Consider the following 25,361-nt stretch of genomic DNA (forward strand, 5'->3'; position numbering starts at 1 on the left):
AAAATGCTAGAATTTCGAAGATTTCAGTAATTTAGCATGACTTAATGGCGCTACAACCCGATATATGTGCATTGCATTGTCAAAAACAGCCCATATTTATGTGGCAGACGCATTCAACTGTCCAATAAATAACTAAAAGTTTACATTTTAACAATTTTGTAAAACTGTTATATTTTGGGGCCAAAAAGGGGTCTAACCGGACCTACTCCTTTCATGCCATTTTTTTATTATTCAAATTTATCAGTCAAAAATTGTTCTACAATGATTACCAGTCATGCAGTTTTCATTTGATACCAAAATTAATAAAATACTCTAAATATTTTGAAAGTTATGTCCATGCGTAGGAACTATTTTGTGTTAAATATGTACTACTTTCTGGTATGTGCTTTCTGGCCGGGCCTGAATTAGTGGTGTTACACCTTAACATTCCTTTAACATCACAACGTAGTTAAAACTTTTAGCTGATTTTACAGAGTTATCTCCCTGTAGTGTTAGGTACCATCATAATAGCAAATATTCTGTGAATTTTTTTTTAAATTACAAGTTCATTTCCAGTATCTTCCTCCATAGTTATAAAAGGTCTTCAATGAGAGAAGTTTTCAGTCAGAGATTAATAAATTGATAATTAAAATAAAGGATTTATCTCTTCACATATGCACCTTTATTTAGAATAATACATTTTTAACTTAATTCAATTATCCATATAGTCCCTGTCGTGACATGATAAAGATTCTTGGGATTTTTACAAAATCTTCAGATAGAAACATACACAAATAATGTAATAAAACAAATCTTTATATATTTTTTACAAGACTGTTGTGCTACCTTAAATTATATCTACACTGAATATACAGCATACAAGATATCTAAAAAAAATGGATTTGGATAAAAGTTGATAAACGTTCATGTAACTGTCATGGACGTTGGAGGTATTATTTACCGAAATTCGCATTTAGTACCAGTAATGTTATACATAAAATTATTTTAAAATGAATGAGATAGAAATTCATACTAGGTACTTTCAGATTGATAAAACAAATCACAAATGTTTCCGTATGAATTATTGATACTGCGGATGTAAACTTGAGTGTTTCCTAATTTGAATTTCACAAGCTACATAGTAAATAGGACAAGTTAAACATGAAGTACATTTTTCAAATTTTTATTGTGTTCATCTTTTACAAATTAAATTTTGGAGGTAAGTCAATTTTACAGATTTGTTACACATTTTTTATTCGAACATTCAATAGTTTTATTGGTTAACATTACTTTTGTTAAAATCGGTATTTTAATTTATTAGGTGTTTACCTAAATATATAACACGTTAGCGTTTGATACAAATACAAGCATCTACTTTAACGAAAAGCAATTAAGTTTTAATACCAGTCTACACTTGTAGGGGTATTTTGTTTTCTTGTATGTAAGTCCCTACGTAAGTTTGTCCGTTTGTCCATCCGTAGCAGGTTAATGAAAAAGCTTCTTTTTGCAGGTTAAATTGACTTATCAAACAAATCCCAGTACTTTTCTGAGTATTACAAATATCAAAACTTATTAAGTGCAAATTATTACCGTTGAAGACAATTTTGTGTTTACCAAATCAACGATAACTAATGTATTTTTTTTTCAAATTAAACTCGAAGCCTATAATACGGAACACATAAGACAATATATATATTTCCTTTAATTGGAAAAATGTTTCGGCGTAGAACGTTTTTTAGTATTTTTACGTTGTTTATCAATATTAATAATCTACAAAAATCTGTTGAAGTTAAGTTTGAATTAACAATTTGTTTTTTTAAATTTGAAATTGAAAATACATTTCTGCTAGAAGCATAACATATACAAATGATACTGTGAATTTTCTGTAAACTTTTAAAATATTTTTTTATCTGACAGAGTAGAATGATTTTTTACAATTATCTCTATAGTACAATTTGTTCAATTAAAGATTATATTAAATTACAGCTAGCTTGAATATCACGATTATTTCGGATACCCAGTATGACGATGCACTAACAAACTGTACATCTGAGTTTTCTGGTTCACTTATACCATTTAAAACATTACAAAGTAACGCTTCTTTAGTTCTGGCAACTTTAGAAGTCAACGAAACAGCATGGACTGGCCAAGAAAAGTTTGTAATAGGGTGTCAAAATGAAACTGGTATGTTACTTTGAGTCGAAATAGAAAATGCACTCTTGTTTATTTAAAGAATATCACATATTCGTTCATGATAAGCAGTAAGTTTAATAATAATATGAATATGCATGAACTGTACATTTATTTTAATATAAATTAAACGATTGACATATTTTTTAAATGCAATGCAAGTATTTGAATGTAAGGATTACGATATCTCTTTGTTAAAACTGCAGGCTGTAGAAACGAAAAAGTTGTGTTATGAAAATGACGTCTTAAACAATTTACAGAGTGGTTCAGTAGAAAAAAATACGATTAAAAATTCATACCGTCAGTCCTATATTTAAAGAAGAAACATTTAACATCAAGGTCCTAGATATGAATATTCCATAGAACATGAGTAGTTTCACATTTCTATTTCATGTGTTTTCTTTAAGTAATGTAATTGTGCAAATTAAAGGTTCAAACTTCCTCTTGCGAAGATGGCTTTTCAATTTACTAGACTTCTCTGGTTTAACATTAACAATTTTTTTTCAAATATTTCGTCGTGTGCTTAAATGAAGATAACTATCTCAGAAAATATTATATTGCGCATGGAAATGATATCGTTTTGTGTTTGTTTTTTGTTTTCTTTTTCTAAATGAGAAACTTAATGTTTGTGTATTTTGGTGTTATTTTCCTCAGGAATATGCACAGATATAATACATGAACGAGTACCAACGTCTTTCAAGTTGAATTACACGTGTGGTATGTACAATTGTTTTTTTTAAACTAATCAACTTAGTTTAAACGTGTTTGAAATTTTCTATTGCATAGATGACAAAGAACATTTGGCTTCTAAAATACTATATAAGCATATCACATCAGTTAAACACCATATGAGTTAAAATAAGTAATGTTACTGTTTTTCAACACTAGGGAAACTTTAAAATCATAAATATGAAAAAAGGTATGATATGTGACAAGACAAACATTGAGCAAATACACCGGAACTGACGTTGTTTAATCACAGTGGTTAACAGTAAGTTGTTAAAATTAACATTGATATGAACGAGTACTGCAAAATCAGAGTAAGAAAGTGAAAGATACCAATGAAACGATCAAAGTTATTAATCGAAGACAAACTGACATGGCACAAACCAATACGAAGACATTAGTCTACAAAGCGCAACAAAGAGGACAAAAGTTTGAACAACGCGATCCTTATCAGATACCGGGTTGATCCGAGATATAAAGAACAGAGGAAGATCCTGCTGTACATGTAAAACCTTTCAAATTGCTCACGTAATAAGACATTCAACGATATGATCTTATACTCTCCTTCGGTGTTGTCACATTCAAAGAAAAGTTAGCATAATTGGATCCCTGAAAACTATAGCATACACCATGTACACGTCGCTTTATGTAAAACAGATATTCAATAACTGTCAATGAACTCGTGAAGGCGTCCGACATTTTAAAAAGGATAACTTTGTGTAATGTAGTCCCCCAAGGATATAAACAGAAGTGTGCTTAACCAATGATCATCACCCAATTTTTAAACTGTGTTGAAAAGGACAGTAGATTTGATGTATGAGAGTCATTACTAAAATAACCTACTAGAAATTGCACGCTTACGGACTTGTCGACATCCCAAACATAGAATAACTTTGTATATTGAATTTTAAGAGTGTTCTAAGTAAAATTTAAAAACATAGGTTAGTGATTTCTGGAAATATATTTGAGGCAAAATCTAAATGTTCAGTTTTTGACAACTGTTTTTTTTTGTAAGTTTGTAAGCATTGTATTGGTCAGTTCTACATTCTTAGATTTGTAACTCTTTTTACGAAGCTAAGATATAATATTGAAAAGCTGAATAAATTTAGTATTCCATATGCTCCACTGTCTTGCATAAATGTATGCTATATGCCGGAATAATATTATTTCAAATATATATATCGCCCCTGAATTTTAATAACTTACTAGTATTTGATTAAACATTATAGTCTTAAAAATCATTGGTCATATTACGATGTTTCCATTTCGTCTCAACTGTATATTTCCAAGTGAAAATATTCAAATGTATATAATATGACGAGGCTGATAAGGCTAAATGTGAATTTATCTGAAATAAGCAAAGCTATATAATACAAGTCTTATTCTGCTATTTCACAAAATAGTATAAACTAAATGTTTAAAATTGCTATATTCTTTTAGAAATAAAAGCAACTATAGATATCTTAGTTATGTTAATGATTTATAACGATATGTAAAATAATATCCTCCTTCCTTTGTTTTGTGATTTTTGCCAAAATGATACATAAAATAAAAATTTCTTTAACTCTTACTTGAAATCATACTTTACAAATATTTTGAAATCCTTCATTATGAATTTTTCAAAGATAGAAGTGAAATCATAATTTGAATTCATCAGAAATATACACGAATTTTATTTGCTCAAAACATTTGAAAGATTTGGTACAAAAATGTTTGACCTGAGGATATTTTTTTGGCTTGGGGGAGAAATCACTTACTATATGAGATTAAGGAGTTGTTGTATGTTTTCCAATGTGACAACTATTCACTAAAGTATAAATGAAATGGATGGTAGCGAGTATAGGTAACCAAGCGGACGCCAACAACTTCCAATTAACCCTGCAACCCGACGATGAAGGGTGAAATATATTAGACTGTATACATATTTTATTTATCTACATAATGTACTTAGCAATCATCACTTTGCACATTTTGTATACCAATTTATCTTTCATTTTTTTTCATATTTTGTGTCAAATATGATTCGTTCAGAATCTAAGTCAATGTAGTCTTTTACAAATTATGACTTGGATTGAAAGTTATCTCATTAGCACTCATACTATATCTTAGTAGATCCCTTTAAAGGAAAATAATGTTTAGAAAACTGCATAAATAACGAAGAAAGTTTTCCAATAAAAAACGAAAACAAAAAACAATGATCTTATTTTTGATAATGTCTTAATGGTATTGAATAGTTTATCAAGAATAGAAACCTTCTCGACCTTCATTTTTGATAAATATTCATTTTGGAAATAATTTCTTTTTTTTAGGGAAATATAACTATGGTCTCTGACTATTAGAAATTGGTGTACATATAAGCTGTTTGATATCGATCGTACTTTGAAAAGAGGTACGAAAGATACCAGAGGGACAGTCAAACTCATAAATCGAAAATAAACTGACAACTCCATGGCTAAAAATGAAAAGGACAAACAGACAAACAATAGTAAACATGACACAACATAGAAAACTAAAGAATAAACAATACGAACCCCACCAAAAACTAGGGGTGATATCAGGTATCATTTAAATTGGAAGTGATTATTTTGTAGTAAAGTATATGTTTGTATCTGATAAGATAAAATTATACTCATAATAATACTCAGTGTTGCTATTCTTTATGTTCTTATTTGAATAAGTGTATATAAGTATGAATTATTTGATTCTAGTATACAACATTAAACCCTAAAGAACTTTGCTTCAGAAAAATGTTGACTGAAATCCCCATGTTTCTTTGTTTGATACTAAAAGTAGAATTATACAGTAAAGCGAAATGAGAATCATTTTCCTATCATAAACTAAGAGCTTATGCTAGATTGAAATATTCCTAAAAAGGTGTAAACAGCTAGTAAGAGGTAATTTTGTTTTATGAAAGTGTCATAATAGTTGTTTTAAATGCATTTACATTTTGTAGTTACAAACGATTTAGCTGGAATTACTTCAAACGAGGTCAAAACGTACAACGATAGTCTGCGAGACTGCCAATCATCTAGCAACTCAATTCCCAAACTTGATAGTCATCACCCATTACATAGACTTCCAAAGAGTATTCAGGTTCCTGAAAGGGGTGCAGAGTGGTTTGAATTGGTCGACACGGACTATCTTAAAAGCAGTAATGTCTAGATTTACTTAAAGTTTAAAATAATTATTTTATTTCTATGCATTTTATAGGTGTCGGAAAAAGGGATGTCATGAAATAACATTAATATGCATGATTATTAATTAGAAAAATAATGCACGTATGCATTAATTAATCATTCGTAAAAATAATTTGATATATGATAATATCAGATTATTACATGGCATTTTTCATATCGCATGTATTATCAGCCCTAGGTTCAATATCAGCCCAAGAGCCGCATGGCTCGAGGGCTGATATTGACCGAGGGCTGATAATACATGCGATATGAAAAATGACATGTTATGATCTTTTTATCATATGCTTCAACAGTACAGAAAAATAACCGATTCATATATTGATCCTTTTACGTGGTTCCTGAAGTTCACGGGCGTCGGGCCCAAAACTTGATACATTCAATATGAAATCTTTCTATCATATGCCTCAACAGAGAGATAAAAAAAAACATTTTAATATGGACGAATCAACAAAAAAATAATTCAACAGCATGCATAATGATCATTGTTTGGAAAAGACAACTTTTTAAAGAAACTTTCTAAATTATGTTTCAGAAAAACTTAAAAAATGCATTTATTGAATATTTTTATTTTTTTTTATTTTACTTTTCATTTTTTTTTATTTTAAACAATATACTTTCCAGTATTCAAATAATTGTTTTGTGCACTACTTTGTAATGTTTTTCACTGCAAACGTAGCATTGAGGTGTATTTTCCGGAATTGGCCGAGTATTACCGGAAAGGCATGTGATAACAATCGAAGCATGTGATAAACTTTTCATATCAGCCCGCTTTCAGCACCAATTCGAAAAATATGGAATTCACGTCAATTTAATGCTATTATCATACGGTAAAATGTATATGTTATTTAGTTTAAGTATATGATAATAAAATAGGATAATAAAAAAGGATTTGAAAATGGGTCTGTTTAGACACATTGTTGGGTATCCTATCCCACTTTGATTCTTCAGATAATAATGTGATAATACATAATTTCTATATTCATTTAGGTTTGATACGCCGGTGCCAGTTTGTGAGGAAAACTGATGAATGTTCTTTACGGCTAGAATTTGGACACTGTGACGATACTAGACAAGGAATTTGCTATACAGGTTTTTTAGTTCTAATTATATTATTACATTAAAAAGTTGTACTTGTACAAAGTGTACGAATTTCAAAAAAAATTACTGTTGAGCAGTGTTCAAAACGGTAACTTTCGCAGCTTCTATGTGGAAGAGACCATTTTGTGCAAATTGCACGCTCGCGCATATTGATAAGTAAAGACCAATGTATTATATCTCATGACTAAGATAAGGTATAAAAATTGTATTGTTCTATGCAAAATCCCAGTTAACAGATATGAGTTCTGTACAAACAAAAATATCGTTACTGAACTGAGATAAATTGAAAGCCAAATACAAATTATTAAGAAATTATATATGATATTGAGGAAATTTTCAAAAAAAGTATTTATGATATATGACCAACAATATTATAATATTATCTTTGGGATGATAAGTTATTATTCTTTTAATTTATTCTATTTAATAGCCGAAAAAATGTCGTATCAAAGCAGCCTCAAATTTGTTGAGTTCCAAGAAACTGATAATATCACGGCGAGGGAAAGAATCGACATTTCCGAGGACGAGTTATGTTGTATGTACACTTTGTTATTAAGATTTGGCATTTTGATACATGCTATAACATTGTCAACCATTTTTTGGTGGGATTTGTGTTGTTCAGTCTTAATTTTTTTTATGTTGTTTTGGGCACTGATATTTGTCTGTGTGTCTGTTACTTTCTTTTTTACCATGAAGTTGTCAGTTTATTTTCGACTTCATAGTTTGAACATCCTTTTGGTATTTTTCGCTGTGGACACAGCACCAAAAGGGCACATAGGTTTTACAGATGAATCAACTTTTACAAATGTGTTTAAATGACTGGTTAACTATATAATGCCTTGATTATTAGACGAAATTTTGAACAATGATGGTAAATGAATTTAGAACTAAAATAATGAGTTGAACAAGTACTGATAGGCGTTATGATATTTTCTATTTTCGTTTTTAATTTACCAGCATTAAGCTTGTAGAATTCCGGGCTTCATGTCTCTTACATGCTTCATAAACTTAATTCAAGAGGCATTTGTTGTGCTCATGTAAATGATATCAGACTTCTATTTTTTTTTTATAATTTTAAAGGTTTTTGTTGCAACATAATGTCACATAGAAACATAGTTACACAAATTTTACGTAGACAATACACAAATTATACGTCGACAATATAATTCACACAGAACAGATTAAAATCAAGTAGTAAGGAAAAGTATTCTTAATTTGCTCCTTATGATGTAATTGGGTAAGCGGTACGAATTAACAATATTTTCTAGTAATTAATTTTATTCATCGCTAGATGTCTCGACGGTGACCCCTATCAAGGACACAACAGAAAGTAAGTTGATTTATTTGAATATCTTATATTTGTGATTTTAATTTTGTTTCATGACATTCATGAAATAATTGTAATTAATAATTTAATTAAAATCCATCATGAATCACCGGTTTGAACAGTACTTAACAAAAACTAACTGAATAGCCTCCATTCTCCATGGTCGGTACGAGACTCGTTGTTGCTAGGGTGTCTCTCGTGATATATATTTTTTCTCTCTGAAAAATCCTTTAAAAATACCACGAAATAAGACATATACTTAAAATAGAAAAGCCAAAGTAATTTATAAGAGTGGTAGCATCAGCTATGAAAAAGATCCTACCAAAAACTGACTTCAAAGAATGTACTTGAGTTTAATCTCAGCTTTGCCTCGCCTCTAATGCAATGGTCATAAACACGTAACCACATAACAAAATACCAAACATTGGCGGTTTTTGTTTTACTATTTGATAACTAATTTAAACAGTTTGACCAAATATCCGGTTTATTGGAACAATCTCGATTGTTAGGCAAAAGCAGTGAGTCATAACATTTCGTTGGTGACATTATTGTTGGTGTATACGTTTTTTTTAGTATTGTGTTTGTGATTATTTATGATGTATGTTGTTATTTGAGAGAAACTTTCTGTCGACTTTATATTTTTTTTAATTTTTTTGCATTATCATTGATTATGACAAAACATAACACGAGTGCGCTATAAAGTATTTATTAAGTGCTATTTCTTATTTTTTTTAATTCAGATATGCCACCTTCTACTCAAGGATATACTACAAGTACCACAAGACCAAAACAATGTATGGTTATAGTTTCTATAGTAATGTTTACAAGTGCATGTATACATTTGGCTTGTGTGTGAAAAAAAAGTGAAAATCATAATAATATATTTCATTCATTGATTATTCTTTGCTTTTTCTCTGGTTGCTAATATTTCATGCATGTTTAGTGTGAGAACATGTAATCGGAATATAATAAGGAGGCCCTGTAATAGTGGCCATTTTAATTGAATGACGTAAAATTTAGACTTCCACTGGAAGTAATGATAAATTTGAAAGGGATATAAATTTTGCCCCACAAAATGTCATCTTCGGAAATCTCAATTGTTGCAAGGGTTCAGAATGTGCATGGAGTATGTCACTCACTCTTAACAAGGAATCGGATTTAACGTCACCTTCTGACCGGATGTTGTTGTTTATTTATACATTCTGCAAACTAAACGGACAATTTTTCAAGTGTTTCATTACCCATCGGATTGGGATAACAAATGACTATACTTCGATTTCAGTTGTCATCCTTTGTGTTTTAAGAGAACATATTTTTTTTTGTTAAAAAGCAGCAAAATATAATGTATTGATTATGTTAAAGTAAGAGGTATTCCAATCTCCTAAAAACGACAGTTCTTTGATTGTACCATTGTAACTTGTTTTGTAATACTTTAATCCAGACTTCATCAAATCCGACATTATATGGAGTTAATACGATTCCGATAGTTGTTTCCAAATGTTTGTACTTAGCCTTACAAACATGTTCAATGTATATTTTTTCAAACGACGTCGACAAACTATTTGATGATTGGCTAAGTTTTCAGTTTTAAGTGGAAAGCATTCTCTTTACTTAAATATAAGATACTAAACATTTCCAAACTATCAATTATGAATTATGACATAATATTTTCAGAAAAATTGTATTCGTGTGACGTGATAGTAAGTGTAGTTTACTTCTAGAAGGACTGTTTGTTATAAACATACATGCAAAATAGATTTTTTGTTTTTTTGTATCTACAACTCGACTTACGAATTTGAAACATATTGCAATTTGTCGAAATATAACAGTGGTTTTTATTAGTTTCAGATAATCCAAGTGATGAAACCAGTGCATCAGGTACGATAATCAATATGTGCATGCCAATTTAGTAAATTGTAGTAATTTTGATATTTTTTATAATGAACTTGAAAATTTGGTAACGACAAAAAATGTTTTTACACAGAAATCTGTAATTGAGAATTTTTTGTTTATGTTTGGGTCGATGCATACTTTATTCAATATTATCTACCAGAATCCAATTGTATAAAGAAATGATTTCTCATAAGTGAAGGACTACTATATAGAAGAGGGTTTATAGAACATAATATTCGAAAAAAAGTCTTGACTGCTTTACAAAAAAACAACAACAATTTCAGATAGAGTATTTACTTGACATTTTCTAAAACGGGAATGCAACTTAACACATTTATATTTTAGTTGAATTAGCATCGAAAAAATATGACTTTATTAATAAAGAATGTAAAGAAGAGTGTTTTGAGTTGAAAAACTTCGAAATTTTCAACAGCTCTTATTTTTTTTTTATCTAAAAGGGTATCGTCTTACACTGTTCTGCTTTCAAATAAATGCTTCAACTTATTTGAAAGATATATATATATTTATAAAAGAAATCAATTTTGAATTTATGAACACTGCTTTGATTTAAACAGATACTACACAATTACCGGCAGGCGTTACTTCTGTTGATGTATATAGTAAAGGTATTTATACATATCATACAATGCATTGTACTTTCTTCACTACGTCAAATGAGATTTTGTTATACCAGAATAACAATTATAACTGAAAGTCTCAAGAAAATAATCCTGCTTATCTGGCTCTTTTTTTTTTATGTTAAATAGAGTCTAGCGGTAATATGAGCTTGGTAGCAATTGTATCCCAAATATAAGAAATACAAATGATATCTTAATAGTACTGCAACCAGAGTTCATTTTTTAAAACTTTAATGGTCCGGAAGAACACACACCTAAATTATATATCGATGGAAAGAGGAAAACGTGAACAATAAGAAAAGTTGGGTCGTAAAAATTCAGAGTGGTCACAATTTTGTGAAATTGAGGTCAAAGGTCAGACCTAAAAATATCAATATTTCAACCACAAGGACAAAAAGGAGAAATATTCTGATATTTATTCAATAGAATGCTACAAAAACGATTCAATCATAAGCATATGCTATAAACGATGTTAAAACGACAAATTTGACTACTTATATGAAGAGCTGCCATTACAAAATGGCGTTGATTTGGAACCTTCTGATTTTTTTTCCATTTAAGACATAACAAAAGAAGAAGTGGCCTTGACCTTTTCACATCCATAAACTTTCATATTGTGTATAGTATTTCACTATAGTATATTACAGAATTATTTTCTAAAGTTTAAAACACCACTTTATCAAATTATTTCAATATTTTTTCTATCTTTGAAAAAAACTAAATTCAAGCGCTGAAACAGTGTTTTTAATTTTGCATCTTAAAGGTTGTGTATTTTGTGAAAATTAGTATTTAGTTATATAGACAATAACTGTTTAGTGTCTTTAAATATCAGCTGTATTTGTACGAGGCTAGGAAACAAGGTGTATGCGAGCTTTTAGCGAGCTACTACACCTGTTTCGAGCCGAGTAAAAATACAGCTGATATTTAAAGACACTAAACAGTTATTGTCTTTATCCTGCAATTAATTCTGTTTATTGTTTGTGTTTTGAAAGACACAAAAACTAACATATTTAATTAATTAATTTAATTAATATTTAATTTGTAATCCCTTGAGGCCCGCGTAGTAATATCAAAATCACACATTACGCTGAAGACGGGTTCGCAAAAAAATAATCTCGAACGGTCAACAATAATACATCGCTCAAGGTGTATAATTATCTATTTTAACATAACAACTAATTTCAACAGTAAAAACAAATAACAAAACATTGTCAAATTTGAAACAGAAGTGTACGAGTTTTCCTACGCTTCAGACTTAAAATTCACTAAACATGCATGCTGAAATTGACATGGTTGATTTTGTAACACAATCATACACATTCAAGTTTTGAAATCGACAAGTGTCATCGTCATTGGAATGCAACTGGAATACACATTCTGAGGTCACACAAGTTCAAACAATACTCAGTCCGGCAGTGGGCGGAGCTTTAAAGCGATATCTGTATAGTATACAGATACAGCATAGCGATATCTGTAGGGCTGTATCTGTATAGTAGGACACCCAATTGCAGGATAAAGATAAATATATATTGTGTTTTTGCAAAGTCTGGACAGAGCAGTTATAACACAAAATATACTATAGTCACCCGAGGCGAATGCGAGGTCCCTTTTTTTATAAGAACAAGTTAGGCGCAGGACAGAGTTTGTTCAAAGCAAACACAGTTTTTGAGTACAAATGCTATCTGGAGCGTAAATACCGTCATGATTCGGTCAAACTCGTCAGATATAGTCTTACCTTTGCATAGGAAACACAAAAGAAATGTGAGTACAAAGTTTCGATCAATGTTCGTGACCCATATTCCCATATGCATATGCATGATGTATCTGCACTGCCAATCCCAAATGTAATGGGGCGAATGTTGCTACCGAAACGATTGATTTTGTAATAGCCATACGTTTACGAATTTTTGTTATCTTTAGGGACAATATACGGTTCAGAAGCGCCTTTGTGTTATTTTTCATCAATTAACTAACAAATGAGTTTTTGAGCCTAGGCTCCGTGTTGAAGACCGGACCGTGACCTTTAATGGTAGCATTGGCACTCATATCACAGCTTCCTATATCTATTAACAAGCTATGCGGGCATCATTTCCATAAAAATACCAAAATGAGGACATAGCTCATACGAGCACTGGTGGCAGGGTGAAGTAATTGTTCTTCTTTTAATATATCCTTGATATTTTCAGACAAACCTTCAGACACACCTTGGTGTAATTCTGAAAGTCTTAACATAGACTTCAATTTTTCTGCAGCAGATATGGCATCCCCTAAATTGAGTTCAGAGCTAAACTCTATATTTCATATCCCTTGGCCCCACTGTGTCTTAATTGTAAGGTGTCACAATATCTAGTTAGTTCTGGAGTTTGGCAGTTTGGTAAGCATCAGACACAATCTTGGATAAAATGAATCGGTATATATAGAGGATGTGCTACATGAGAAAGGCTTTTTCTTATGGAAGAACAAATCACATCACTAACAATCGTTATTAATGAACTGATAGCAAGTTCAAATTCTAATTTTTCAGAAACTGTTTTACTTAATTGCACAGGTGTTGACTTCAATAAGTACTTGGTTATGCATGAATAAATGATTACTCACATTAATAAGCACAACTTAAAAGACTGTCAACACGTTTAAAGGACTCTGTTTTGCGTAGTTTTCTGGGTTTTTTTTAAAGGTTTTTCTTTTACACAAAAACCCTGTTTTCATATCCAAACTACAAGGAAGAAACTGAGCGCGAGATCGTATAAAAGTGTCAGGTTGTGAGGATACATGTCGATTAGTTTGATCACATATATGGATTTCTGTTGTTTCTAATTTAAAGTTCCCCAAGGGTGACTGGGGAAACGAAATATGGTCACTTGGTCTTCCCCCGACCGGCAGTAAAACGAAGTGGGGCGTCCGTTTAGCTGTGCGGGATGTATCAAGTTCGCAGTCACGTCCGGTCAGAATGGGGACGTTAAATCCGATGCCTCGTGTAAAGGGGGTGTCACGTTCTTTGCACGTTAAAAACCCTTACATCAACTCTTTGAGGGGTCCGTAGGTGGCATGTTGCAATGGACAATTTTTGTCCCAATCCAATATACCATCATTTTCCATTGGCAGTCTAAATTTTCCCGATCATCATCCCGAATGGCCTCTATTATGACAAAACCTACCTGTTGTTTTTATTGTTAACTTGTTCTCATCCTGAACATGCATGAAATATTTGCTACTGGACGTTAAGCAACCAACAATCAATCAATCTAATTTAAAGATGCACACCAAGTTTGCCTTCTGGTGCAAGTCTCATAACATCACTGATGATTCGCCCACGGAAAGCAGAATTTCAAGAGAAGTTGGTTTTAGCATCACCTTGTCACACACCAAATCTCTGCGAAACTTAAATAGTACTTTTCCCCCGACCACTTGCATGCATATTAATTGCTCTGAGGTTAAACATTGACATACAATGTATTTTCACACAATGTCAACTATAGTCATTATCCGGAAAAACCTCTTATCCGAAGGATTTGGTTAACTTTTGTATAAAGTCAAAATTTTATTAACAAAAATATAACTTTTTTACAGAAAATACACGAAAGAACTACTATATATATTCAAATCACTCAAAAATAAATTAACTTCTCCTACAAAATCTACATAATCACATCGAAACTATCAAATTGATTGTGAAGGAAAAAATAAATGGTGAAGCTGATTGACGGATAGGAAATTTCCGTAATTAAAAAAGGTACAAATGATATTTTTATTTTTGAGTTTTTGACAAAATTGTTTGGAATTTGCACAACAAAATTTGCATGCAGTATCGCAATAATATGTTTTGTCCTCTCAAATGTCAAATACTGTTTTTGAATCATATGTTTTCTCGTTTTCAAAGAAAAACACGTTAAATTTCTATCTAAAAAATCAGCCAACTTTAAGTTTGAAAGTTTTACTTGGAGATGGTATTATATTTATGTCTTCATCATTCCGATGATCCTTGATGATATGTGCATAGAAAATATTTACGAAAATAGCGGGAAATTTAACCAAAAAATATATTTTTGGATTTTAAGGTAACTACCCAAAACCGTAAATTGAGGGGTACCCCCATTAAAGGGATAAAATACAAAAATGTGACCATAGAAACTTTTTACGACCCGACGGAAATTAAAATATAGATATTATTCTATCATTTAAAACAATTTGCAGCCGTGTGTTATTCCGGACCATTAAACTCGTTAACTAAGCGTCTTTTTCGAGGTCAGTTGCAGTACTATAAGAGACACAGGCTTCATTGTAACTAAAACATTACGTGCAAGTAGTCTCAATGTTTAGAGTGGAGAACAACAAAAGGACAAAATAAAGATTACGAACACTTTGCTTTAAAACCGTCGATTTAGGAAATGAAGGTTGAAATAAACGAAGTTTGCAACTATTTTGGATTTTGTTTTAGCCAATATTGTCTAAGTTTAATCTAATCTGCTAGAGATACACATGTACGTTGTACAAGTTTAATTGTGGTTTACATCAAATAAAAGATATCGACCAATAACTAGCCTTTTTTCAAGGTCTGCTTCCAAAAAAAAATCCAACCTTCCATGATATTTTGATAAAATAAATAATTTATTTTTTAGGTCCTGATGTACCTGCTGTACCTGCTGAACCTGCTGAACCTAGAAAACCTTCCCCGGAAGAATCAAATAGTATTATCATAATTATAATTATTATAAAATTGAAAATGGAAATGGGGAATGTGTCAAAGCGACAATAACCCGACCATAGAGCAGATAACATTCTAGTTTTCATTTTTATTATCACTGTTGTTGTTAGGGTGATAAGAATGTACTAAACATCTATCATGTCGAAAAAATCATATATATTTAAAGAACTGCCACTTTTCGACAAAGGATGGTAAATTCGAAAACAAAATCAAAGAAAAGAACATCCAGACGCTCAAATTTGAGTAAGCAGGGCAATACAAAGGCAACAAGACAATGTAAAGGACAACAACCACCAAAAAAAATGAAAAGCACGACCCCACACACAACAGTGATAAACATAGATGATTTGACGGGAGATAACCAAAATTACGTGCTTTACCATTGGCAACTACTATTTAGGTTCTAGATCGGATTAATAGAACAGATAATAATTGGTAAACAAATGCAAAATGAAAGCAAAAAATTGAGGAAAATCCAAGAAATAAAAAAAAAAGAACAGAGAATTGTGGAGTGCTTAAATATAAAGAATAGATAATTAGGCTAAACAATATAAAGAATAGTTTACCGTATATTCGCTGGCAGGTTTCATCCAATTTTCAATAAGCATTTTTTTTATCAGACTTATGGATTATTGCTGTCGTAATAGTTTCCCTTTTGGTGATCATGATAATTATCTTTGTCATGATTTGGAGACATAAAAGAAGACAACGGTAAGATTATATAATTTGTAAAAAGAAACCATTCACTTAGTTATATTACTTATACTTGCTTGAGGTCTACTATTAAAACTTGAAGCTCCTACTCAGACTTTGTAAAATGTCACTAGTGTGTAAGCAGAAAGTTGATGAACCAGGGGTATGTCAAAGAAAGTCTCAACCTTTTCTAAGAGAGTTCATTGGAGGGTACCAATACTTTGTTGATAAATATTCTGTATCAACTGCTCAAATAATACGCAATGGGCTAGATCTTGAAGTATAAATTATCTGTACTGGCGTTGTGTATCAACTTAATAACGTGTTATATTATTTTTTTATTTGTTTTTATGAATATGACTTTGTCTGTTTAGTCTGTTTTTATGATAACCATTTGGCCATATTGGCGTTGCTCTGTTCTTATACATCCCTCATTGTGTTATTATTTTGTGATAATTTTTGCATTTTTTCTTTCATATTTGCTTATGTGCATGAATGCCTTTTTTTTCTTTCTTTTAAACATATGACGTGACTGTGCTAATACATCCCGTCATTGTGATAATTTTTGTATTCTTTTATTTTTGCTAATGTTCTTCGTCTATATGCCTTTTGGTGCGTTCTTTGTTACACATTTTTTTTTATAGTGATTAACATTATAACACAATGTTGACTGATGTACCCCTATGTGTGACATTTTTATTTATTATGTCTGTTTGTATTATTCACACACCGTTGTCATAATGATTGAGTTTGATGCGACGGCCATACACGTGAGAGGTTTAGCTAGCTGTAAAACCAGGTTAAATCCACCATTTTTTACACAGGACAATGTCTGTACCAAATCAAGAACATGATTGTTTTTATCCATTCGTTTCGTGTGTTTGAGCTGTCGATTTTACCATTTGATTAGTGATTTTCTGTTTTGAATTTGCCTCGGAGTTCAGTTTAATATATGAACTTGTTGTACATTTTTGTAAAGTATACAAAATGACACTAAAAAGTTTAAAGCTCACTCAAATTGTTCACTAAATAGCTAGATTATTTATGATGATTTACAAGCATATCATTATCAGCGAATATTTTCTTATGAAAAATTAAAAGCAGAACAGGCCACCTGCATGGCAGTCCTTGCATTACATAAAATTACCCCTTCAGCCTATAGCTACTGATAGTGAAAGGTTTATGGAAATTGCGGTCTTAAAGATGTTATATTCATGATGCTTTACACTGATTTGAAATTTAAGGAAGTTCTATCTCCTCTGTATTAAATGGCCGATTACATTGAGTAGAAAAAGTGTTAATCAGATTCAAATGTGTAATCCTTGACAATTTACTTGCACTTGCTGACGTGCGAAATATTGGTTCAACTGTTAAAATTTAATTTTAATAATTGATTATTTTTGAGGCGTGATATCTGCCTGCCTTGATGTTCATTAGCACTGAATAATCTTATATGAAATGAACAAAATAAATTGGTTTTATTGTCAACAATGTACTATTTGTTTTACTGAAATTACCATTTGTATATTAACAGTGGTACTATACTAGAACACGATGGAGAAAAACGTGCGAGTACATCTGATGTGAGTGGCCCAGTTACAGGAAGTCTCCGACGATACCAAACAACTTCTTCAAGACCGTACGGAACTGATTCAGGTATAGAAGTACTAGGACGAGGTATGTTTAGCGGCCTGCAATCTGAAAATATTGAAATCACTGATTTAGATGAAGATATCGAAGAAACCAAATTGAATGATAATGGAACGTTACGAGAGGTAAATGTCATGAGTGTAAACAACGAAAATTACAACATAACCACAGAAATTAAAGAAGATAAAATAAAAGAAACGGAGGCTGAAACAAAGTCAGCCAGTAGCAATAATGATGTTGTTAACGAATCTGACGACAAAACTGCATTGATTCTTGACAAAGGAGAATTATCTGAGCTAACGGTCATGATTGAAAACACCGAAAATCAAAAAGATAAAATACAAGAAGTAGAAGCCGAAACAAAGTCAACAAGTAGCAGTAATGATGCTATTAATGCAGACAGTTCTGACGACAAATCTGGGTTGATCATTGAAGATCCTTGAACTACATTTATTTACATTATATCTTATTGAAAAGCCATTATGTTTATTTGACCATTAAGATACAATTCGCCGTTTCAAAATTTAACACAACTTTTCGGTCATACTTTTAAAAATGTACAACAAAACACCGTGATTGCCTAAAAACGTTCCAAAAATGGAATTTCTGCAATACCGTGACGGTATTTTATTTTTAGGGTACGAACAATAACATTAACCATGGTCATTTAGATTAGTAAACGGTTAAATTGAGTACTCTCCTTCAATTATAAGTAGCTCATATTCATTTGGCTACTTCTTGAATGATACGCCTGGTATATTTGATTTACAGAAAACAATCTTATGAAACTAAAGTAATACAAGTTGAATAAGATGAAAAAGGTATTGTTTATAAAAACCACATCGTATTTGCAGTTACTGATCAGCGCAGCTTAACGTTGTACCAAACCATTGATTATACAAATACAGTTAATTTGAAATTGGACAACTTCTGTATTCAAGTATTATTATTGAAGAGTGTTTTTGTAAGAAACATATTTTTAGGTATTTCCACCTTTCCGTCGAAAGACCTTTTGATTTTGTTTTGAATATTATCATTATTATTTTTTTTTCTTCCACCTAATTTTTTTTCTTGTGTAACATTGATGTTTCAAAAGATGTCGCTTAGATATTAAGAATATGATATTGTATAGTTTATACACTTTAAAAAATTACAACCACGTAACTAAATACCTTACGTTGTAAGAGTTATCACCCCGAACACTGTTTTTTTTTGGCCACTACTCCTTCACAACCGTGAAAGATTACGACAAATTTATTTTACCAAATTGCTCGTTACATCTTCAGGATAAGGATATGGATTTGGACCGAAGCTATACGGACACTCCATATGAGAGCTTTCCCCCTTTTTTATTTGATTCAAGTGATATTCATTTCTAACTGGTAAACCATAAGTGATAGAGACCTAGGGTCTTTAGACTTGAGATCGTTAGTCCAAAAAATAAAAATTAGGTCATGGTCACAGGTCAAGGTCATAGGCAAATTGGACGTTCAAAATTTTGACCTTTGCTTGCAATTCATATTATACACTATAAAGCCATAGGAATTGACATTCAAACTGAATTTTATTTTTTTTCATATCAAAATATATTGTTATTGGTGGAAAGACCTTTAATTGTTCTCTGAACAATTGGTTTTTAATTTATGTTTTATTTTGTTGTTTTCTTATTATTTTTTTTTTGCAAAGGACTAGCTCGTAAAAAACTTTGTTTTAAAATGTATATGATTTTATGTTATGAACGGTTGTATATAGAAGACATTGACAGAATAATAGTATAATTTCAATTACAAAAAAATCAAAACAAAACACAAAAACTTGAAGATTATTGAGACTTCATATAAAATTATAAACACCTATATTCTTCCTTTCTACATCATTCAGAGAAAAAAGTAAATTAGTAAAATAAAAGACAAATAAAGTGTCTTGTCTTCTTTGATAAATAACTTATATATTTAATACAAAATCCACCATTTATTTGTTCAAATGTTTCACATTTTGTGTACTATATTATAATTACTATTAATTTATAGACTTTGCTTTATATTAGATGTTAACAAAAAAGGAAATATTTTAAAAAAAATAATTATTTTTCAAATGAAACAACACATTATTAATCTATGAAGCACAAATCTTTCCAGAACTATTTCATTGGATTAAAATTTAGCACGAGCATGACAATGAGTGCCAAAAGTAGAGCAAGTACAGCTCTCCTCACCGGTGTATCTCTCGTTTTAGTGGGTTCGGGAATTTTCAATTCAGAGTTTCTGAGAAGTATTTGTAAATTGCCTTTGTTTTTTTTTCCTTAAAGCTATACATTGTTTTTACTTGTTAATGGTTATTGTGTGACCCCTTAATACATTTCACATTTCTGTCGACTCTTAAATCAAAGACATGCAGCTGTTTATTTTTATTGTCACTGCAAACATGTTAAATTGCACGGATTCCCTATCATTTTTGAAATTTCTACAGGATTATCATAGGAAACTAGAATTAACGTTGACAAACAGCAATTGAACTACACCATACGTTAACTAAAGGAAGACTAGTGTATCAAGTGTTTATTTTACTGTGATCAATTAGCTTCCCTGTTCTTTAAAGTATATCGCAATCTATTTGATCTAGAAACTCCGGAAGACTAAAGAACAACTTGATTTAACGTTGACAAACAGCAATTGAACTACACCACACGTTAACGTAAGGAAGACTAGTGTATCAAGTGTTTATTTTACTGTGATGAAAAAAGCTTCCCCGTACATTGCTCGTTAAAGTATTTCTTGATCTCTTTGACCTAGACAAGAAGTAAATAGTTTCCACAGAAACTCCGAAAGACTAAAGAACAACTTTAATTTGATCACGGGACAAAAACCCTTAAGTTCAATAAATAACTACGATGTATTTAATACGAATAAAACATAGGTTTGTTATAAGTAGAAAAGACAACAAAATGGCAACTTGTTATGCGCATGGATTATTAGCCATCACTTGTCTTTCGTCGTTGTGGTCCATCGTTGTATCTTTTACATGTGTTTTCCTCTAAATTTATCCGACCTCTAGAAACAAATATTGTTCAGCTTAAAGTCTTAATTATATAAAGGAAGATGTGGTATGAGTGCCAATGAGACAACTCTCCATCCAAGTCACACTTTGTTGTTTGTTTGTCTTTTTCATTTTTAGCCATGGCGTTGTCAGTTTGTTTTAGATTTATGAGTTTGACTGTCCCTTTGGTATCTTTCGTCCCTCTTTTATAAAAGTAAATCCTTTATAGGTCCATAAACGGTCTTGAACACGGAGCCTTGGCTCACACCTAACAGCAAGCTATAAAGGTTCCTAAAAAGTTACTTGTGTAAAACTATTCAAACGAGAAAAACAACTGTCTTATCTATACAAAAAACGAGAAACGAGAAACAACTATAAACCACATAAACAAACGAAATTTACTAAATATCAGATTTCTGCAAACAATTGCAGTGGGATTAAACGTTTAAATAGTACCAAAGTTTCTCCTTTATCTGAAATAATAGTGTAGCATTACAACATAGAAAGAAACACTATAAAATATAAATTGCAATGGCTTAACTCAATAAAAAAAAAAACGTAGTGACACACATTAACACAAACGAACGAATACATCTGATCTATGATACAACGTAAATACAAAGTTGATAAAAAAAATAAGGGATGAATAAGTAAAGTAAAAGTATTATACCGCTGTGAAATGTTAAACAATTTCAGAAAAAAACATCAACTTTGAAAAAATATAACGTCTACTTTTTTGTATACAGCTGGGAAAACATTGCTTTGTTGATTTCTGGAAGATGTTTTCAGAAGAACGCATGTATTGTACGCCCGAAAATTAATTTAATATTTATTAAGTTTTGCATTTTTTTCAATACATTTTTGAGTTTACTAGTAAATGCAACTATTTTGCTATTCATTGTAAACTCATTTTATATGGAAATATAAATCAACTCTTCCGACAGTTTCAACCCACATCCTTGAAAATTACAAGACTATATAAAAAAGAAGATGTGGTATGAATGCCAATGAAACAACTATCCACAAAAGACCAAAATGACACAGAAATTAACAACTATAGGTCACCGTACGGCCTTCAACAATGAGCAAAGCCCATACCGCATAGTCAGCTATAAAACGCCCCGATAAGATAATGTAAAACAATTCAAACGAGAAAACTTACGGCCTTACTAAAGTAAAAAAAAAACCAAATATATGAACGAAAAACAAATATGTAACACATAAACAAACGACAATCACTGAATTACAGGCTCCTGGCTTGGGACAGGCACATACGTAAATAATGTGGCGGGGTTAAACATGTTCGCAGGATCCCAACCCTCCCCTAACCTGGGACAGTGGTATACCCATTTTTATACCTGTTGTTTAAACATCATCAGTTGAATAGCTTGTTTCCATTATTTAAGTTTTAAGAACTAAATAACTTTTCTGCAAAATTGTTAAAAAAATAATGATTTTTGTATTGTTTTCAGACCAGATATTTGACAACTTAACCAACGTGTGCGCATATAATGATTCATTATGAATATACAAATTAATTTCTGATTTGTCTAAATTGTCTAAATTTTCTGTTCGTTATATCAAAATTGCTAGATTAGCATCTTACGATTAGAGCGTCACTTATTTTTTAGACGTTTGTCTTTGTATCACCGTAATTGTTTAGTCTTTAATATTGGTTACTGTATTGTGTTTTTTTTTATAACAAATTTGTCACTCAATTCCCTGAGATTATTTTCCCAAAATCGTTTACCATTCATTACCATCATCTGTAGCTGTATTGTTATACCTGGTAATTTCAAAATGGCCACCGTAGCCATTGCAACAACAACTGGACCATTTCGCAGCAAACTGCAAAAGGCAAAGTAAAGATCTTCAACACAGAGGGAAATAGCTTCAGTGGGCCCCTAAATAAATATATATACTACATCATACCACATCTTTCTATATCTAGTTCAGTAAAAAGGGTCGTTACACTATACTCTAAAACATGTAAATTTACTAAGATAAAAATTCACACAAGAATTACAAAGTCCAGAGACTCCAGAGTTGGGACAAACGCAGTAATGCGGCGGGATTAAACATGTTTAGTGGGATCTCAATCCTCCCACTATACCTCTAGTCAATGAAAAAAGCACACACAAATACGCACAGTAAAACATAGCTCAAAAGAATTTCGAGTCTAATGTCAAAATTAGTAACAAACGAAACTTAGCAAAATGACAATGATACATAAATTAAAAAAGGACTACTAGGAGTTAAAGAAATGCCAGATCCAGACCTCAGTTAAACTGATTGAAAGATTATGTGTTCATCACATCTTAATCAAACACAATCCCTCCCGTTAGTGGTTAAGTATCATACCATCATTAAATATATCAGAAGAACTACTTAACTTATCATGTAAACAACTGCTTTTCAAATAAATATGATTATTTCCGATCCAAAGACTATGAGAAAATAAATATCAAATCCAAAATATGCCATCTTTGGTGACATGACAGCCGTATCGTAGCTATATCCCTTATACTGAATAAGTCTGAAAGATTGGATATGAAATACTTGAACTTATAAGATGTTTGCATGTTAGTATTTACGAATGATGCCCATGTTCCGATGATAACATTTAATAAATGTGTTGACTTGTTTGTGATATTGAAAACCCTTGTGTGATAATATTTCAGTAAAACAGAAATTTCTTTCGCAAACATCAATTACATTGTTACATGCACGAGTGAATCGAACAAGTTGAGATATATAAAACTCCACAAGATGGTGACAAGGGAACGTCACCGTCTAAAAATGGATAATTTACAATAGGAAATCATAAATTTTGATATTTATAAGGCTAAAAGGTAGAGGTCATTGTTAAAGTCAGTTCAGCCGGATAAATCTCTTTAAAGTACATGCAGAAGTCTTCAGTATTGAGAGCCAATATATCAACCAAATATTCAAAGGTGTTATTAAATTTTTGTATCAAACAAAACAACAATATTGCATGGCTTGTGTTTTAAAACATGCATACTCGGGGTGACATCTGCAATTAATTGCAATTACAGTTAATTTTATTTGAACACTTATTTATATGTTGTTTCGATGTGAATAGTTTTCCAGTTTTAGTTCAACGAGATCTATGAAAGCATAACCAGGGATTCAGTAAGATCAATATATATCTGAGACAGTTGTAAAGCTTAATTCAAATCCAAATTAATTTAAAAAAGAAATACAAAAATAAAAAAATGACTATACTACTTCAGTCTGATTTGAAAACTATAGCATATTTAACCCATTAAGGCCAAGCCTGAGTCTAAACAGGCCAAGATAGGTTGAGACAGGTCAATGCAGGTCGAGACTGGTTGAGTCTGAGTCGAGACTAGTCGAGCATTTGTCGAGTTCATTTCAGATTATCCACTACTGAATCAAATTTATTAAGTAAAGGCGATATCAAAGTCTTGTACATTAGGTACAGTAGAGTACTGTGGAGATAATGTCGAGTCTTATTAAGCAAAATTTATGCTCGCCCTCTTACTGGTCAAACACAAAATATGGTCTTTGCAGACTTTGTAGTGTATCCAAATAAGAATCCAGGCTCATAAACATGTGAAAATAAACTCACAAGTCATATAAAGGAATAATGTTTTTGATATTTGTTCATATGTACGTTTTGAAATCGAGCAAAGCTGACTTAAAAATTGATAAGAATTGTAATAACTTCTATCTACCTACATATATTAACATGTTCATCAAGGTTGTTTTATTTCCATGCTTTAATTTCAACAAATTTCTTTCACACATCTTTAAACATTTTAAACATCGTGACAGCTGCTTCCGTATTTTCTGTTCCATTATAATAAACACTATACATCTCTTAGACATAAACGTTGATTGAAATCTTTTAAAAGATCACTCCCTGTTTTGGTAGTTATCATGTTATAAACGTAGTGTTGGACTGCTGTTTAATATTCATTACTTTCATTCTTTTTTGGTTGACATTTTTGAGAAATGTGAATAAAACCTCGGTAACTTCCGCCATTTCTATGTGACAATGATGCAACATTTGTTAGTGCTAAAATTAATTGTATCTATAGCTGATTGTTACGTCCTTTTTGTAGTTTGTTGCTTGAATTTTCATGCTTTTGAATAATTATGACTTTACAGTTTTTTGGTTTTAAAGCATCATCATTGCGACAAAGTTTGCACATGAACTGTCCATTCCACTTTTGATTTATAAA

The 25,361-nt window shown here is 31.2% G+C and overlaps 1 protein-coding gene across 1 annotated transcript; it reads left to right on the forward strand.

Moving 5' to 3' along the window:
* The first annotated feature begins 672 nt into the window (after positions 1 to 672).
* Positions 673 to 20,196, forward strand: LOC139512226 (uncharacterized). Its single transcript, XM_071299674.1, has 13 exons — positions 673 to 1,198; positions 1,966 to 2,163; positions 2,824 to 2,886; positions 5,849 to 6,046; positions 7,080 to 7,181; positions 7,621 to 7,725; positions 8,482 to 8,520; positions 9,258 to 9,311; positions 10,360 to 10,395; positions 10,986 to 11,036; positions 15,668 to 15,736; positions 16,374 to 16,464; positions 17,981 to 20,196. Exons 1-13 carry the CDS (start codon positions 1,141 to 1,143, stop codon positions 18,537 to 18,539), a joined length of 1,623 nt encoding a protein of 540 aa, XP_071155775.1. The 5' UTR covers positions 673 to 1,140; the 3' UTR covers positions 18,540 to 20,196.
* Positions 20,197 to 25,361: the final 5,165 nt, after the last annotated feature.

This window comes from Mytilus edulis, chromosome 2 (genome assembly GCF_963676685.1).
Source record: "Mytilus edulis chromosome 2, xbMytEdul2.2, whole genome shotgun sequence".
In the NCBI taxonomy this organism is placed as follows: Eukaryota; Metazoa; Mollusca; class Bivalvia; order Mytilida; family Mytilidae; genus Mytilus; species Mytilus edulis.